Below are 19,768 nucleotides of genomic sequence, written 5' to 3'. Positions count from 1 at the left end.
AAGGCTAAGAATAAACTTTCTACTGGTGATATTTTTCAAAGTTTTTCGATTTGTATATCATCTCTATTAAAATGATAAAGTCTTCCCAGGAAAACATTTTTTTCCGATCATTACTTTTTGAGATATGAGCGGATAAAGTTCAAATTACCTTTAACAGAAAAGGGTACCAGTTTAGAATGGACGCATCAGGTATTTAAGAAGATATTCTCACCGTACTCTATACCTTATAAAACTTATGGAGTTCATTATTTGATGAATTTTTACTCTACTTGCAACAACAATTTTTTCTTTGCATTTCAAATATATTAATATAAATTTCAAGATTATCGTTCTTCACTCATCAAGTTTATGCATGGCTTTGTTTATAATTATTTGAGTAGAAAGTTTATTTTTAGCCTTTGCACAGCCTCAAATGAAGAATGCAGGTGAGCGTAGTGAGCCTGCTTGTCTTATTTTAGGATGATTCTGCCTGGTGTCCAGCGTCCAGAGATTTTTTCCAGATTGATAATGCTGCCAGTAATGGAAGACATGACAGTTTAGCGATTCATAGCATCATTGGGTTGAATCATAAAATCATCAAAGACATAGGCATTTTCTCATTCTTATGGTTGAATTTATAAGATTGTTGATAGCTAGAGAGGGAAAATGTTTTCCATGTTACCTGTCCAGTCTTTCCTGCCTTTGTAGTGCATACGTAGTAGTGCAAAACAGAGAGTTTCCATTTGTTGGTTATATCTGTAGAAAACGATAGGTTTTCGATTTTGAAACGAGGGCATGCGTCGTAACCGGGATCTTTTGTAGGATAACAACTGAGAAAAGATAGTTGGTAACAATCATTAGATCATGTCTTCAAGTAATTAGAACTAGGAAATGGATTACAAGGTTTTGAGAAACAAAAAAATAAAACTCATAAGACAAATGAGAAATAAGATGAATGCTATCAACAGAAAAAATAGTAAGTAAAATGACTTTTAGAATTTGAGAAATGCGATCTCTCACTGAAGAACAATAGGTATTTGTGCAACTAGTGCACAAAGTGACAGTTTGCTGCACCAAAAGAAACGTTTATGCCAGAGCTGTAGGCGAGGGTGGAATGGCTTCTTGAGTGCAGCAGAGGAACTTTGCTCACGTATTTCACATTAAACTTTTCCTACAGTTACCATTGAATATGAAAAGTGGTTGATTAAATGATTATGGGTGAAATGATGGCTGCAATCCATCAAATGTTTTGTGTGTGTGATGCTGTTATTAATAACAACCTTAATTCCTTCAAAAATTAATAATCCAATTGAAGTTGAAAATTCTCAGACAAAGTTCTCATTTTTATTCATTCAAGAATCAGAAATAATACAGATAGAACAAAAAATTTGCATTCAAAATACATGCCAGCTGATTGGGATGGCTGCAAGATGGCTGAACCAACAAGCGTGCGACCTAGCCGGAAGAATCGTACCTAAGTTTGTTCCATCCAGCTACTGAAACAGGATTCAGAAATTTAGACTTTCGCTCAAATTACCGAGAAAAATGCTTAAAGTAAACTGAAAAATATTTATAAAAATAACATAAGTTACATTTGGTAACCCCCTTTATAATGCTGATGTAGCTATGCATTGTTATTTACTAGCCATTAGTTTAGTTGCTTTTTCGAGGCAGTCTGTTGCCAGAGCTCGTAGAGCGTACATCGCTTATAACCATGTATTAGATGTATTAGTATGTTGAAATAAATAATTCTTTTTAAAAAGCCGGTTGGTTATTCCAGTTCCTTAACTGGCGCCCGAACCACCCTCGCGCAGTTTTCCGATGTTGTTCGTTTGACAATATTAGTTTTCCGATTCGTGTCGCGATCGCTTATTTCGACTTTGAAAAGGAACCTATCGGAGGACTAAGTGAGGTGAACCTTCAACTTCAACGGAACTTCTACACGGGATAACCACGCCACCGGACTCCTTTCATCTTGGCAACCACACTGGCAGACTCCTTCCGGAACGCTTTCATCCAACAACCGGAAGTAAATCCAGTTCTTACCATTGCTGCTACTGTAAGTAACGAATGAATTCTTCTACCTCAGCTTCACTTTCTTCTGCTTCAAATCAACTCATCAAGCCCTCCAAATTAGACTCTTCCACTATGGCAACTATCCCCAAACATCTGTTGGACTTTATTCCCAAGTTCGATGGGACACCTGATAAAATTCCCAAATTTCTCAGATCCATTGAAGAACTTTTCAGACTTTACTGTAATGATGCTATCGAAAAAACTCAACGTGACCAGAACCACTGGCTTTTGTATACCGCTGCACTTCACAACTTAGAAGGCACAGCTGATAGCGTAGTTCAAAATAGTGAGTGCTCCAATGTAATCGAACTTATTCAACTCATAAAGAAACACTTTTCCGATAAACGTACTGTTCCAGACCTCATAGCAGAGATTGCTATCATGAAAACTTTTCAACATGAACATCCCCTTGACTTTCTTGACAGACTAAACGAAAAACGAACCAGGGTAGTTACTCGCTACAAATTAGACGGTGTATCCGGCGACTTACTCAAAAACCTTCTTGAACAACTTGACATGACACTTGTAAGGACACTTATTCACGGTGTTCATCCAACACTCGGAGCTCATCTCCAAGTCTACAAGCTTAAGAACTTGGACGAAGCCCGCGACACCCTTCGCAGTGATTGCAGTATTGTGCTAAATCAATTGAAACTTACGGAATCTGTGTCTGATAATGCAGTTATCAATCCTCAATTTCGGCAGCGTAACTTCTTTCAACCGCGATCAGTGTTTCCCCAATTCAGGCAGTATTCACCTCGAAGTTTCCAACAACCCTTCAAGCAAACTTTTGCTCCTTTTAACCAATATAGGTTTCAACACAACCAATTCCAACAACCTCCACAAATCCAATCTCAACAGCCTCAACAGAATCTAGTACCATTTAACGCAAGATTTCAGCAGTCTCAATTTCAAACTGTCCAACCAAAATCCTTCAACAGTAACTTTCGTAATTTCCAAGGCGGTGCACAAAACGTTCGACAGTCTCCAAATTGGAATTCTCAAAATACTGTCTCAATGCGTACTGTTTCAACCAATCGTAGTAACAACTCTGCACGGAACAATTCGTTCCACAATGTTCATTATATGGAAGGAAATTGCATTGACGAATCTAACGTAAATGTCACTCCACTTGATGAAACTAGTTTCGTTCAATCTATGCAAACTCAAATCGATTCTCTCACTTCAGCTGTAAACGAATTGGCAGACCGTTTTTTAGGATTAGGCCCAGCTCCTTCGGGGGACCCGCCAATCAGTTCGAGTTGAAGATTATCAACAAATCCCTCCCGTACTTTGTCGATGATTCCAATCTAAAATGGCTTGTTGACACTGGATCAGTGAAGAACTATATAAATCCCGCTATTGTACCACCTGATGTGACTAGATTTAAGGAAGAATTTATCGTGAAGACACCTGCTGGTGAAAGAAAAGGAGATGAGTATATTTTTATGAACTCGTCACAAGTGTTTCCAATGTGTGCTAGAATTAAGATGTATTTATTTGAATTTTCTAAGAAGTATGACATTTTATTAGGACATGAAACTCTAAGTGTACTCAATGCCAATGTTAATTTCAAGGATAAGACGTTAGATTATGATAATGGATCGAAAAAATTATTATTTGTAATGAATTCTAGTAGTAACGAAATTGAATTGAAACCAGGTTTTAATGTGATAACTGTCCCAGTTAGGTCTATTCCCAATGTAGGACGAGGATTGCTTAAACCTGTAACAAATGATAAATTTAGTATTGAAGAAGGTATAGTAGATATAGTTAACGATGAATGTACATGTCTAGCGTTTTCTCATGAACTCATGACCATCAGTCCTGAACCCATGGAAATAGATGAGATAGAAACTATTCATGAGCCAACTAATGAATCAGTGACCGAGAGTCCCGAACATCTTGCATTAGTGAAGAATTTGATTTTTGAAACTTTGCGTACAGATCATATGAATGATGAAGAGAAAAGGGAGATATTTGATTTAGTAATTAAATTTCCCGAAATAATCAAACTTGAAAATATCCCTCTAGGGTCGACGAACTTACTCAAACACAAAATCAACACAGTTGATGACAATCCTGTATACACAAGAAATTATAGGTACCCTCAAATTTTCAAGAAAGACGTTCAAATTGAGATAGAAAAGTTGCTAAAGAACAAAATAATTCAACCCTCAAACTCCCCATACAACTCTCCAATATGGGTAGTTCCCAAGAAAATGGATGCTTCTGGTCAAAAGAAAATTAGAATGGTAATCGATTACAGAAAACTCAATGAAAAAACTATAGCTGACAAATATCCTCTACCAAATATTGAAGATCTATTTGGAAAAATAGGACGAGCTACGTATTTCTCGACGATAGATTTATATTCTGGTTTCCATCAGATTGAAATGGACCCAGAGTCTGTCCCAAAAACAGCTTTTTCAACAGAAGACGGCCACTTCGAATTTCTAAGGCTTCCCTTTGGATTGAAAAATGCACCCCCATTTTTTCAGCGTAATATGAACATACTATTTGCTAGAATGCCGAATGTTTTAGTGTATATGGACGACATAATTGTATTCTCTGACAATTTAGAGGAGCATTTGAAACATTTGAGATCCGTTTTCAAAAAATTGAAAGAACACAATCTTAAAATACAGCTCGATAAAACTGAATTTTTCAAAAGAGAATTGTTGTACCTAGGACATGTAATCTCAGAAGAAGGAATTCAACCAAATCCCGCCAAATTGAAAGCAATCAAAGACTTCCCGATTCCCAAAACCGAAAAACAAATAAAACAATTTTTAGGATTAACTGGTTACTACAGAAAAATGATCAAAAACTATGCAAAAATCGCTAAGCCTCTGACTCAAGCTTTGAAAAAAGATGTCAAGGTTGACATTTCTAATAAGGAGTACGTTAATGCATTTGAAAAACTGAAAACAATGCTACAAAACAGTCCAATATTGCAGTTACCCGATTTTTCTAAACAATTCATAGTTACTACTGACGCTAGCAATTTTGCTATTGGAGGAGTGCTTTCACAGATTTTCAATGGTAAAGATCTACCTGTTGCCTATGCTTCAAGGACATTGAACAAAAATGAGATCAATCTTTCAACCATAGAAAAAGAACTATTGGCTATTGTGTGGTGTTGTAAATATTTTAGGCCCTACTTATATGGACGTAAGTTTTTAATTCAGACTGATCACAAACCTCTCCAATGGCTTCATAGTATTAAAGAGCCAAATTCCAAATTGATAAGATGGAAACTTTTGTTAGAAGAATTCGATTTTGACATTACCTACATAAAAGGGAAAACCAACTTTGTAGCGGATGCTTTGTCCCGTCCTTATGACGTCACTATGATGGAAAATGAAGAGAATGGTTTTCGAGGTTTCGAGGATGGTTTTCGAGGTTTTGTGAATGATTTTCAAGGTTTCGAGAATACTAGTGATGACCCCCACGAATATGATGATATAAGTATAGACGATTTGATTAGGTTCAATACTAACACTGACATACCCTCGATAGATAGTAGTACCTACGAAGATTTTTTTCAACGAATAGGTACATTAGGCGAGCGGAATGATAATACTGGTAATGATAACTTAGTAAATAATGCTAATCAAGGAAACTTTGTAAATAATAATGCTTATGATGACATTGATCGTGAGAATATCGTGAGTAAGGATAATAATGATGACGAACAAGAAGCCGAGAACGATAATCGCAGCTTAGCTACGATACACTCGCAAGAAAGCTCAAATGAACAGGTAGTTATAGCTGATGATGATAAGTTGCTTAATATTGAGCATAACCAACTTATTCTTGAAAGAGGTGACCAAGCCCCTCAATTAAGAAAAATTTTTGGTAAAAGACGATTGACCATTTATTTTAGGAACGCTAACGATTATGATGACATGAAAAATAAATGTATTGAGTTTTTGAAACCAAAAACAGTATATGGAGTTTTCTGTTCGCGAGAAGGTGTTTTGTATGATGAGTACGAGAAAATTTTCAACAATTTTAAAAATGTGTTATTAGAAACGTTCGATTCGATAAAACTGAAAAGGTATAAGAAAATGAATTTAGATATAGTGGATACTGATGAACAAAAACAGATAATTTCAAATCACCATGAAGGAAAGACGTACCACAGAGGTATCAATGAAACGTATAATCAGGTAAGAAGAAGATATTACTGGCCATCAATGCTACGAGACGTAACAGATTACATTAACAAGTGTGCTGTATGCCTGAAAGTAAAGTATGATAGACAACCTGTTAGAGTCACATATAAAGTCACTCCTACTCCAGATAAACCATTTGAAAAACTACAAATTGACTGTTTCCAATACGATAAAATAAAGTTTTTGACAATGATTGATTGTTTTTCCAAACGATTAACAGTCCATCCCCTAAAAAGTTTGAACCAAATCGATATTCAAGAACGCCTGAATGATTATTTTTCATCTTTTCCCCTACCCAAAATTATACAAATGGACAACGGCCGTGAGTTTGACAATGCAGGTTTACGCGACTTTTTGAGATTGTACGGTGTTGAAGCATACTATGTCACTCCTGGACACCCAGACTCTCAGGGCTTAATTGAAAGAGCTCATTCTACGCTTATCGAAATCCTAAATGCAATTCAATTGGAGAATAAAAACAATTCAACAGAAACAAACATGAAACTAGCAGTTATAGCATTTAATAATACGCTCAACTCAACTCTGAAAATGACTCCCATGGAAATAACTTATGGCATATCAAACAATCCTTTTGTTAACAGAGTTACGGAAAGATTGGTGACAGAACAACAGTCTCACACATATTTAGAAAGAATGAACTTAGTTCACAAGTTGATAAAGAATAAAATTGAATCCGAAAAACAAACACGCACTGAACAACTGAATGTCAATCGTGAAAAGGATGTAGAAATTGAAAAAGAACCTTACATTAAAACAACTTTTAACAAAAAAACTAAACCGAAATTCTTCAAAGTAAACTACAGTAAAGACGATAAACTAGCTACGAACCCTCGAGCAATTCAGAAACGCCCATTTAAAGTACACCCCAATAGAATGAAACGCCCCAAAAAACTGGTGAAACGAAAGAACTTATGTGTTACAGGACACGATGATACCAATCCTACTTCTCCTGTTGCTGGCCCCAGCAGCACCTTATGAAATGATTGATCTGAGCAAATCCTCCGGTGTTGCTCCCATTAAAATTCAGAACTCCTTTGTTGTTAACACGACATACACATATGTTCATAAAATAAGTACTAGCTATTTAAGATTAGAATTAAGTAATATAGAAACATTTATTGATTTTTTAGCTAATAAGGATATTGATAAGAGTCGCCTAAGCATCATGAAATTAAATTTAAAGTATACGAAGAGTAAATTAAATCAAATCCAATCAATTAATTATAGACAAAAACGAGGCCTTTTTAATAGTGTAGGATCTGCACTTTCTTGGCTCACTGGTAATATGGACGCTAACGATAAGGAACGATATGATAAAATTTTACAAACTGTGCAATCAAACGAATACCATCTTAGTAATAATGTAGAAAAACAATTTGCTGTTAATCATAAATTAATGGAGGAATTCAACAATGAAATGAAAACAATACGATCAAATAATATGAAAATCAGTAATTACTTTAATTCATTGTATAATGAATCAAACAGAATCGAACTTAATCAGCAATCCTCATTGTTATTTGACTCTCTCTTGCTTTTAAATAATAAAATTTCTGATATTGTAACAAGCTTAGAATTTTGTAAATTGAATGTACTCCACTCGACTATTATTTCTCACGATGAACTTTTTCTCATGCACCGAAATTCGAATTTTAGCTTCATTTCAAACGATGTCAGTGTAATATGGAAACTCAGCAAAGTCCATTGTGCAATGTTTAAAGACCACATTTCTTATTTCATTGAAGTACCGCTACAGTCGGCAATTTATGAAACATTTTTCCTGTTGTCATATCCTGTCATTCAAGAAAATGAAATTGTAACAACAATTGTACATCCTTCTTTTGTACTCCGTAATGATAAATTATTTTTTGGAACTTGCGAACTTATCAATGATAATTATTATTGTAGTAATATAAGTCGTTGTTGAATTTCACATCCAATTCAATGATTGAAATCATTAGTTCCTTCTTTGCCGCCTGGAGCGCTCATTTCTTCTGCTCACATTTTCGTCTTCTCTCCAGCAGCTGCTGCGCTCTGGTGACTGCTTTTCAAAGCTGGACACAGCCTATTGGCAGCTATGACTTGCACTTTTGTAATGGCGTCTAGCGTCTTTTTCTCGTCATGTCGAAGGCTTGTTTCGTTTGATCTTTTCAAGTTTTTCTGGTGAAAACTTTGCTCAGTGCAATGGGATAATTCTGTTCCTATTTCTTCATTCTTGTGAGTTGGTGGGCGCGTGCGCGTAACGAATTGATTTAATATCAATTTCATTTTCCTTTGGGTGAACCCGTAACCATCTACTTTGACTGTAACTCGGCGTGCCTTGTTAACATTTTGTGAATCTACTTCAACATTATCATCTACTTTCAACTTGGATTGACGTGCCTTGTTGCTGTTATTGAATCTGTTTCAATATCATATTGAATCTTCTTTTAAACTTGATTTCGAACTGTAACTTACTAATGTTTGGTAATGCCCTGCCTTTACTTGACTGTTGTGTTTAAACTAGCCGTACACTTGCTTAGGCTTACCTCAGTTTCCATATGAACTGGACAATTCAACTAAAGTTAGCTCTTCAAATATTGAGCAGTGATTAATATTTTCTTGGAAGATCTTTCAATGTTTCCAAATGAACTGGGAGTTATCCATGTGCTGTAACCAATCGTCTTATCCATACAAGTGTTGGAAATCTTCATCAATTCATCACAGACAGTATAACCATACTTCAAGCAAGCCTACCTTGACTATTTCCTGGAACCAACTTGAACACCACTATCATGTTGAAACCCTAGGTAACTGCATATTTTTACCATCTTTGTATTTGCTAATTACCTTTATCTTCCTATCCCTTAAATAAGGTTAGGGTTGAGTTCATTTATTATTTGGATCTTTTTACTCAGGCTAATTTTGATTTTTTGTTGCTTCATCATAGGTCAGATTTTTGTATGAAACAAGAATAACTTGACAACCTATTGTAATTTTTTCAATCATGAATGTTGTCAGAACATAATCTTTTCTTGTTCATGATGCAACTTACTATTGCAGAATCACTTAGCCTAACATATTAAAATATTGGTTACTTGGTAAAATATTGTACATCACTTGCTTAGGCTTGTTATTTGATCATCACAATTTATTGACTTAGGATTTTAAGACAAACAAGCAATTTTTATTGCATCAAATATATTTTGTTCAATTACAATATTTGTAATCTACAAATTCTAAATATTAAATTCACATTTTTAATTCAATTTCAGTATTTTTCAAGCTCATTATTATTGTAATCTTATGATTAGTATTCAAGTTCTTTGTAAGTGTGAATTACCATAGATTCAGTGTATCTTAACTGAATTGTCCCCACTAATCTTCGATGTTTATCAATTATAAATTTTCCATATTAAACTTCAATGGTTATTGATTTTGAACTGCTTCTAATGATTCTTGATGTTTATCAGCTATCTTGATTGTCTGTTTCTCCATTTAAATTTTTATGTTTGCTGAAATTGACAATTTGTTATCAACTTTAATTTTGTATGACTATTGAGCTACTTGTATTCACTATCAAAAATTATTGTTCTGCCATTTCTATTTCAATACATTTATATATTGCTCACTTGGTATTTTTTCTCCAAGAACCTATTCATATTAGTAATAATTTTTCCGTCTTTTATGAAACAAAGACGGTGGTCCTCTTCATTAAAATTATATTGTATCTGGGTCAATGACCAATAAGCAAAATATCTACTTCACATTGACCAGCCGCTCTATACTGAGCCACTAGCTACCAGAATTCGGACTCAGAAACAATAGTCGTATTGAAAATTTATGTATTGAACAATTGTTAGATGATAGAGATTTAAATGGATGTAATAAATTAGTTTTAAAAGATGGGTCTTCTTTAGTGAAATATATTAACATAATTGATAGTTTTATATTATTTAATGTAAGTTCATGTATAATTTACAGTTCTGCCAAGAAGAAAAATGTTACTCTCTTTCCAAACAGAAAAACTAAATTGTTAAAAATTGATAACTCAGAGACTTTAATTGGATATTACAGACCAAACATATTTTGGGAAAATGAAGTTATTGTGCCAACTAAACTTATAGAAAATAAGAAGATTTCTAATTTTAGTTTTGATGAAGTACATACTGCAAACATAAAATTTCAACAACTTGATATTATTGATGAATTACCTCTCCAAGACAATAGAATCATCTATATTGTTGTAATTACTATATTATTTATTTTGGTTGTAATTTTATTGATATTCATTTTTATTAAAATAATTTGGCAAAAACTGTCCATTTCTAACTCAAATAATTGTAATTCTGGCGTGGATAACGATATTGTTAATACCGATTCCCAACAAATGTATCCAAGATTGCCATGTAACTAATACTTAATTTTTGTACTTGGACTTAATACTATTTTATTTTTGAAGCTGAGGGCAGCTTCACACTTGGGGGGGAGGAGTTACATTTGGTAACCCCCTTTATAATGCTGATGTAGCTATGCATTGTTATTTACTAGCCATTAGTTTAGTTGCTTTTTCGAGGCAGTCTGTTGCCAGAGCTCGTAGAGCGTACATCGCTTATAACCATGTATTAGATGTATTAGTATGTTGAAATAAATAATTCTTTTTAAAAAGCCGGTTGGTTATTCCAGTTCCTTAACTATAGACAACAGAGAATATTTATTGTAGTATTGTTATGTTTTTTATTATTTTTATTTATATGAATATTGAATGGTAATCATTTAACCTCAAAATTCGAATTTTATAATGTATATTTGCTACTTTTCTCATTTCTTGCAGTTGAAATAATAATTATCAATAGAAAAAACTATTATTTATTATTAAATGATGAGAATTTGTAAATGATGATTATTTAATTATGATTTAGATGAACATTATTCTTGTTTTGGATTTCTAGATTGGGATTTTATCATAAATGTAGGGTAGCCATTGAAATGATTCTTATCCAAATCTAACCTCAGTCATTGTTACCAACTTAATTTTTGTTTTCGTGCACTAATCCTCCATATAACTCACCAACTATTTTGTGTTGCCATGTTGCAAATCGCTGGAGTGCAGAAAATTTTTTTTCCTACAGATACCTTGAAAAGTGACCATTTCTGCACTGATTGCAGGCTGCAAGGAATCACTTTTCTGCTCTAGTGCACAAAGTATTACTTTGCGTACTCCAGATTTGCAGCATGACAATGCAAAATAGTTAGTAGGTTATATGGAGCACCAGTGCAGCAAAATCTAAATAAAGTTGGTAACTGTGGTATAGTGTGGTGGTGCACGTTATAAGAATCTTGATGGGGTGGAGTGTGGTGGATGACAGCAGTTGACAGCACACAGCCGCCATTCAAACACACATACTACATTCTATTTTATTCATTAATAATAAAATTACACATATATACATTTGATGCATTTCAGGCAATTTTACCCATAATTACCCACTTTTCATATTTAATGGTAACTGTAGGAAAAACTTAATGTGAAATACGTGCGCAACGTTCCTCTTCTGCACTCAACAAACCATTCCGCCCTCGCCTACGGCTCCGGCGTAAACGTTTCTTTCGGTGCAGCAAACTGTCACTTTGCGCACTAGTTGCACAAATAACTATTCCCGCACAAGAGCGGAATAGTGAATCTTTGGGTATTGTAATCAGTACAGGAACAGCAACTTTCCAAGGTAGCTGTAGGAAAAAACATAGCTTCGACCGCCTCTGGAAGAAGACCGAATAGCCACTCTCTGATCAATCTACTGAACAAGGGGTACGATTGGCAAGATCTTACATTGTCAGGCAAATTATTTAAGAATTTTGGACCTAAAAAAAAATATTTTTCGAAGATGGTGTATCTTGGTGTTGGCAATATATTGAGCTCTATTACCATGTCATGATGAAGATCGAATAGTATCCACAACTGCCCCAGCATTGCCACTCCTATTAAAGGACATCTGCAAAACTCTAAAAACGTACATATATCTAAGTGGCAAAATATTCAAATCTAAAAAGAGAGAAAAGGATTCATGCAATCTTGTTTTTTCATCATTATTCTTAAAAAAGACTACTGTAATCCAGATAGCTTCACATGAGTATGATAAGTACTACCACACCAAATAATAGAATAGTTTAGTCTGGAGTGCACAAATAAATCTGCCTCATGACACTCAATGGACACAGAGACCTCAAAAAATAGAATTTGCTCATAAACATGTATAAATAGTTTTTAAGAGATTGCATGTGCTGCTTAAAACTGAGCTTCTCATTTGTTTCAATTCCTTCCTTGAAGATTCTTGAACATGTTTGATTAAATTGAATAATGTTAAGTGACACATAACCTAGTTACATTTGGACTGTTGTATAAATTAGAATTGGAACCGTTTTGGGCTTATGAGCCTGTGATACTTTTCTATAAGTTGTGTAATCCTGATGATTAAATAGAATGAAATGAAAAAAAAAATAAATAATTACTTCCACAGAACAGGTCATCAATCATTCACTACAAATGATGGATACCACTGTTCAATCATTTAATGTTACAGATTGAGCAATGAAATGGATTGAAGACTGATGCAATGCTAACTTGCTGTATCTGGATGTACTCCTAGATTAGATACGAAACCTCAAAGTATCTTATAGTGATCATTTACAAATAAGCAGTTGAAACATGATTCATTCTCTTGGTTTCAGTATGGAAATGCCTTACCTACTTATTCTGTGTCAGAATCCAGCATGCTTAACTCCACTTAACTACTCCACTCTACACTCACTCTGTCCATGCTACTAACTGTGCAACCACAAATCGGTATCCTCTCTCCATGTTAAAAGTATAATATTATATCTCTCGGACTATAACCCTAAAGAAAAGATTGAGACATCTTTCACGACTGCTACCCGAAAATGATCACTGAGTGAATTTTTGTACATTTGCGCCCTTGACGATATCGAGAACCTTCTACAATAAAACAATTTGATTTTTGATTCAATGGATGACCGCTTAAATTGATGAATGAGTAATTGATAAGTTGAGAATTTCATTCAAAATTACCTCACTTCTTCATGAACATATTTAGTATTTGACGGATATTCAGCTGGAAGTAGTTTGATCGTAGCCTCAATTCCCTTTATATCACTAGATGGTTGCTGAATAGTCAAAACTCCTGCATTTACTCCATTACAATGTCTGCAAAGTAATATCAAATACAAATTTACTCATTGCAGGTAAATCCAAACAATGGAATATACATAACAATTTTTTTTAAATATTCGACACTATAGTAAGGTCCACATTATAATGGCAGTGGAGGAAGATGGGAGAAAAACGTTGACGATCATCTGTCTTGCTAATGCCTTCTATAGAAATAGACGGTAGCTGATACAGGTTTATTGATGTAATATTAATTATTGTTAATTTTCGTTTAAAATAATCAATCACATTATTACTAAGCAAGAAATTATATTTTTCATGATTTAGCTCCATAATTAAGATGAAATATTTTGTTAGTTGATTAATAATATTCTACACTGTTGAAAGTCGATCTGGCAACAGAGCAAAGCGAGAAAGAGATACAGCTATCCGCTGTGTTGAATGATAGACAAGGATAGCAATACCATTGACAATCAAACACTGCCATTATAACGTAGACCTCACTATAGCCTTGCTTTGCTCACCCATCTGGACCCCTGGCTGGATCATTGAAAAAAAAAAGATCAGCAGGCTCGCTTCTCGCACACACATTTTTCATTCCACCTAGTTTCTCTGAGCTAGAAAATCAAAAGAGACTTGCAGGCTCGATTCAATCACCACTTTTATTTGAATTAGGTTGCGCAGAGTTATAAGAATCTCAATTCTTATCAGAATTTATTAGAAAATAATGTTCAATTATTCCTTGATTAGAGACTTGGATGAGATATTATGAGAATTATTGTATTCCAGTCTAATATTTCTACAAAATTTGAAACAGGAATGATGTTGGGGACTCACAATCATCAATATCTACCCTTTTCAGTATGAATTCACTTGAGAAATGTAGAAAAATGATTTGAAAATTCGATGAAGAACTTGAGAAAAGAAATCCCCTAATTAAGCACTGCCATTACTTGACCTGTGTCCCGAAACCTGAAAAAATGTGCCTGTGTACCAAATTTTAACAGTTTGTGTCTATAAAATAATGACAAAGCTAAAAAAACGCCAATATTGAAGTCCTCTCAACATAAGATATTTAGATCATGCTAGTCTGCGACTACATAGAGAAACATGCAGCAATTCAGAACTTCCCCTGGAAAAATAATTCAGCAACTGTTATTATGTACTAGCTGGCCCGGCGAACTTCGTACCGCCAAATAGTTAATGCATCTCATGGCAAACTTTAGCTGGATACACACCTGAGGAGGTGCGATCCGGCATTTTGCATTCAGGTGCTTCTTGCTTATTGGTTTGGATGGAAGAACTCACACACACTGAATCGGGCATGGCGTGGAACGGTGTGATAAGGCAATCTCCATAAGATCAACCTTTGTATCACCAAGCCGCGCCTCCTCACGTGTGCTTAGCCTTTTAGCACTATATTTAATGAAAATTATCCAACAATCAGTATTACAATTTATATCTCAATATGGACTTCCTATGTGCTTAGTTGGTTGTTCAGCAGTTTGTATTTTCAGATATAGTTGAATGCAGAATTATATGAGATATTGTGAAAACTGTTTTTATACAATCTTGGATTGTAATGTAATGAACATTGATGAGAGGATAATAAGTGAGTATTGGTGAAGAACAAATTGAGAACATACTTTTTACTATGGTGAGGTCCTCGTTTTATTGGCAATGGAGAAAACAATCTCTGCCTTGTCACTGCCTTCTAAAGAGTGTAGCTATTGATATCAGATGTAACCATTAACATTATTCTTGTTAAAATAATCACAATTACTTTATTCGACAAAATAAATTATTTTTCAAAGATTTAATAATGAATTTTCATGATTCTTTCATATTTTTACATTATAAGAAACGATCTAGCAACGTTGCTGAGCTAGAATAGGTTTGCACTATCTGGTATGTCGAATTGTAGACAAGGATAGCAACACTAATGTTGATAAACTACTGGTATTATAACGTGGACCTCACTATAGCAACAATCTCATGAGGTTTGTTTTGTCATAGCTAAAACAGATACTCTTTAAACTAAGCAGAGACTACAGGATCTCTAGTGAATAAATTATTAGAATGGATAATGAATTTCATAAATCACCCTCAACTTATCAGATTTGTTGGATTGAATTTTGAAACACGGACTGAAATCACAAGGCATGTTTCCCACATTCGTCAGGCTTCTGATAATATTGAAATCGCTCGAAATTACATCTAAAATATTGATTATATTGGAAAGATTAATCACAAAATTGAGATATTTCGGAAAAATTGAGTGAATACAGTACAGAGTCGTTAATTCGAACGACAATAATTATAACATGTATCGACAATACTCCGCACTTGTCAATAGCTATACCGTAGCCTAGTGGAAATTTTAGTGTCAGTGAAAGGGATACGTCGGCATAGTTTCCAAGTTTCCCCTTTAGGGGAAATTCTCCCTAAAATCCCTATAGTGATAGCTGTGAATCAAGTCATACATGTATTTCAAGGGTCCAATTAACTAAAATCTAAAACTAAACTTAACAATTAACTAAAGGGTCAATCAACTAAAGGGTAGTGATCAACTAAAATCTGGAAGAATTCAAAATAGGCCTATAACCATCCTCCGTTAATTCACAATATAATTATCTGCAAAATTTCAAGAAGGATGTACTCAATAATAACAGCACAATCAATTTATAAAATTAATAATATTACAAACGTACTCATAATTTAAGAAACGTCAAGTTAAAAAACGACAGCATATGCTTACATTATTAGTATTTTTCAATTTTTGCTGGCTGAAGTTTTGAAATTTTCCTTTTATTGTCACTGCCGCCTGCCTCAACGATAAAAATGTACTATTACTTGTGTAAAACAATTTTTCCCTTATTATTTCATTCCTTTCTAATTAATTTTCATTTCTCCCTTTTTTCATAACTGTAAATCTGTATCAAAATCTGATGTATATTTCTTATTTTATTTTTGCATTTTGTATCAGTTTTCTTTCATTTTTTACTTAAAATCTTTGGAGTGTAATATTTATTTTGTCTAAGTTTATTTATCTTTTGTAACTCATTTTTTTCATTTTTTAACTGGGCACCCGCCGAAAAACCTTTGGGTTTGGCAGGACCCTCAACTGTTTGAATTGTGAATAAAATTTTGATTTGATTGATTTAATTTGAATCAGGTCAGTAGTTCTGCGTCATTCGTGTTTTTCCCATCTCATACGTGTAGAAGCCAATTCCTTCCTTCATTATTATATAACAGATGAGTTCTTCAACTTAGTTCCAACCCAATAAAGTGACAAAACTCAAATCTTGTTCAGAAACAATCCTAAAATTACTACCAACTTATTTTTCTACTCAACCTGTATTATTTTACTCTATCCAATCTATATATATATATAATATATATATATATATATATATATATTATATATATATATATGTTTGTATGTTTGTTTGTTCCCTATAGACTCGAAAACTACTTGACAGAACGGCATGACATTTCGACAATATGTTGTGTGAATATTGGGGATGGTTTCCGACCAGAAATTTCAATAAAGGGGCTGATAATAATCATTTAAATCATTTATTTATTTATTTTACAGACCTATGTTTTCGAAATTTTCGGCCGAGCGGCTACCGAAGAACGGAAAGATCATCATGATTCAAGATCATAATTATTGTGATGATTTTGCATCTAAAGTTATCAGCTGTTCAATAAACACGTCACCCTGTGATAAATTGTGTACTGGTATTAAAACGGTTGTTTGGAGTTGAAGTTAGTGTAGTTGATTGGTACCAGCTGTAGATAATCGTTCCTTAGAAGACCTATACAAATAATATTATCACTCCCCTATCATTGAGGAACTGGAAAATGTTGGAAAAACATTATTCACCTCATGAAAGAGAGTTCTTCAAATTGCATTCATTAATTACTGAAGAGTGACAGACTGATTCACATTTTTTCTGAGTTTAGCTTAGCTTAAATATATTCATCCTAAAATGGAAGATGGAAAGAATATGGAATTTTGTGTGATTCATCGTACATTTCATATTTCCTGGACCATCTATTGACAATCAACAAATATGAAAATATTAAATTTATCTTTGAAACACTGATTCAACCTTTTTTTTATTTTTTCTCAATTCAACATTGATAGATATTAGTACCAATTGAGTGAGAAGAATAATATGTTTTCGGAATAGTAAATGCTGCATGACTAAGAACATAGGAGGTCCGTATTGAGATATAAATGAGAATATTGATTGTCAGATAAATTTCATGATCCACCAAATAGAAAATTCAAGTGTGACATGAGATACATTGACTTTTTGGCGGTACGAAGTTCGCCGGGTAATCTGGTAAATAAATAAATAATCCTATCAAAATTAGACTATTAATTGATTCAGTTGCAAATCTTAACCGTAGCAACTGCTCCGAAAAGGTTCTCTCTCTAGATCAGTAGATCATAGTTCTATTAACACATGATGTGGTATGTTGGTCTGTATATGTGTGTGTGTGTGTGTGTGTGTGTGTGTGTGTGTGTATGAGTGTATGTGCGTCTGTGTACACGATATCTCATCTCCCAATTAACGGAATGACTTGAAATTTGGAACTTAAGGTCCTTCCCCTATAAGTATCCGACACGAACAATTTCGATCAAATGCAATTCAAGATGGCGGCTGAAATGGCAAAAATGTTTTCAAAAACAGGGTTTTTCGCGATTTTCTCTAAAATGGCTCAAACGATTTTGATCAAATTTATACCTAAAATAGTCATTGATAAGCTATATCAACTGTCACAAGTCCCATATCTGTAAAAATTTCAGGAGCTCCGCCCTATCTATCCAAAGTTCGATTTTAGATTTCCAATTATTAGGTCTCAGATATAATTGAAACGAAAAATTTCGAGTGGAGAAAATTGAGCATAGAAATCTCTTCAATTAATGTCCAGTAACATTTTCACCTGAAATTGAAAATAAGCTTGGAATTTGAGAAAATGTAATTATTCAATTGCAAACTTTTGGCAACTGTTGATTCTATTAAATCATTCACTATGAAGAGATAGCAGATCTCGTGTGTATCCAGCGTTATTGAACTGTCACCAGCTGGCTCAGATCTTTGACTTGAGATGCTCGTTTACACTAGCGTCAGGTGATCAATTTTCATAACGACAAGGAAAGTTGTGTGAGTGCGCCACACCAGATTTTTACTCTAATATTGGCGTATGAAGGAGGCTCCTTTTTCCTTTTATATTATCCTTGAAATGCAAAATTGCCAAAAACCTTGTATATACGTCGACGCGCAATTAAAAAAGGAACATGTCAAATTTCATGAAAATCTATACCGCGTTTCGCCGTAAATGCGCAACATATAAACATTTGAACATTTAAGCATTCAAACACTCAAACATTCCAACATTTAGACATTTAAACATTAACAGAAATGCCAAAACGTCGACTCGAATCTTAGACCTCACTTCGTTCGGTCAATTAATAAAACTGGTTCTAATGAAATAATCAGTGGTGACCAACCACCCAAGATATGAATGACGTAATTCTAAAATTTAGTAAAATTCATCTACTAAACCCTCACAAACATTAATTGTTAACCTTTTCAAAAGAAAATCGTTGGCCATTATTTTATTGTTTAAAACCCTGCTGAACTCTCTCTGGGAACTCGCAAATATTTTAAGGACGCTGTGGTAATGATTAATGACTTCTCAATATATTCCAATCAGTGGAAAATAGTGATATAGCTGTTCATGTTCTAATAATAATTTCTATAACTGAGATTATTAAATATACTATACTGTGGTCCATTATACTATAATGGCAGTGTTAGATTAGCAATGGTATTGCTATCCTTGTCTATCATTCAACAAAGCGGATAGATCTATCTTTCTCTATTTGCTCTATGTTGCCACATCATCCATTAAAAATGTAGAATTGATAATTAGTTAACAAAATATTTCATGTCAATCATCGAAGTACATTATGAAATTATTGAAAATATAATTTCTTGCTTAATAAAATATAACTGATTATGTAAAACGAGAATGGACAGTTTATATTACATTGATAAACCTGTATCAGCTACCGTCTATAGAAGGCATTAACAGGACAGAGGATCGGCAACGTTGTGCTGATATCTTTCTCCACTGTCATTATAACGTGGACCTGACTATAGTGGTTCATTACATCTCTACATAGCCTAGACAAAAGACAATACTTACAGCTGTAAAATGAAGATGACCACAGCAGAAAAGCCAAACAATGAACTCACAAATTTATGCATCTTGTCACTCCGAATGTCGAACTGTAACTGATGGATTAATCTAGAAGCATCAACGA

The 19,768-nt window shown here is 34.0% G+C and overlaps 1 protein-coding gene across 2 annotated transcripts in view; it reads right to left on the bottom strand.

Moving 5' to 3' along the window:
• LOC111053061 overlaps positions 1–19,768 on the bottom strand; it is a 220,868-nt gene extending 201,100 nt beyond the window's left edge. The window contains exons 1-3 of one of the 2 annotated variants that reach the window (XM_039438299.1): positions 19,651–19,768; positions 13,324–13,458; positions 662–809 (exon numbers count right to left, since the gene is read on the bottom strand). In XM_039438299.1, the coding sequence (XP_039294233.1) occupies positions 662–809; positions 13,324–13,458; positions 19,651–19,712 (345 nt within the window). In that variant the 5' untranslated portion in view covers positions 19,713–19,768. The remainder of the gene's footprint in view (positions 1–661; positions 810–13,323; positions 13,459–19,650) is intronic. The other variant, XM_039438298.1, reaches the window with a different exon arrangement.

Source organism: Nilaparvata lugens, chromosome 11, assembly GCF_014356525.2.
Source record: "Nilaparvata lugens isolate BPH chromosome 11, ASM1435652v1, whole genome shotgun sequence".
NCBI classification, from domain to species: Eukaryota; Metazoa; Arthropoda; class Insecta; order Hemiptera; family Delphacidae; genus Nilaparvata; species Nilaparvata lugens.
Note: the sequence above shows the minus strand (reverse complement) of the source record. Positions and strands in the feature narration are given on the sequence as shown.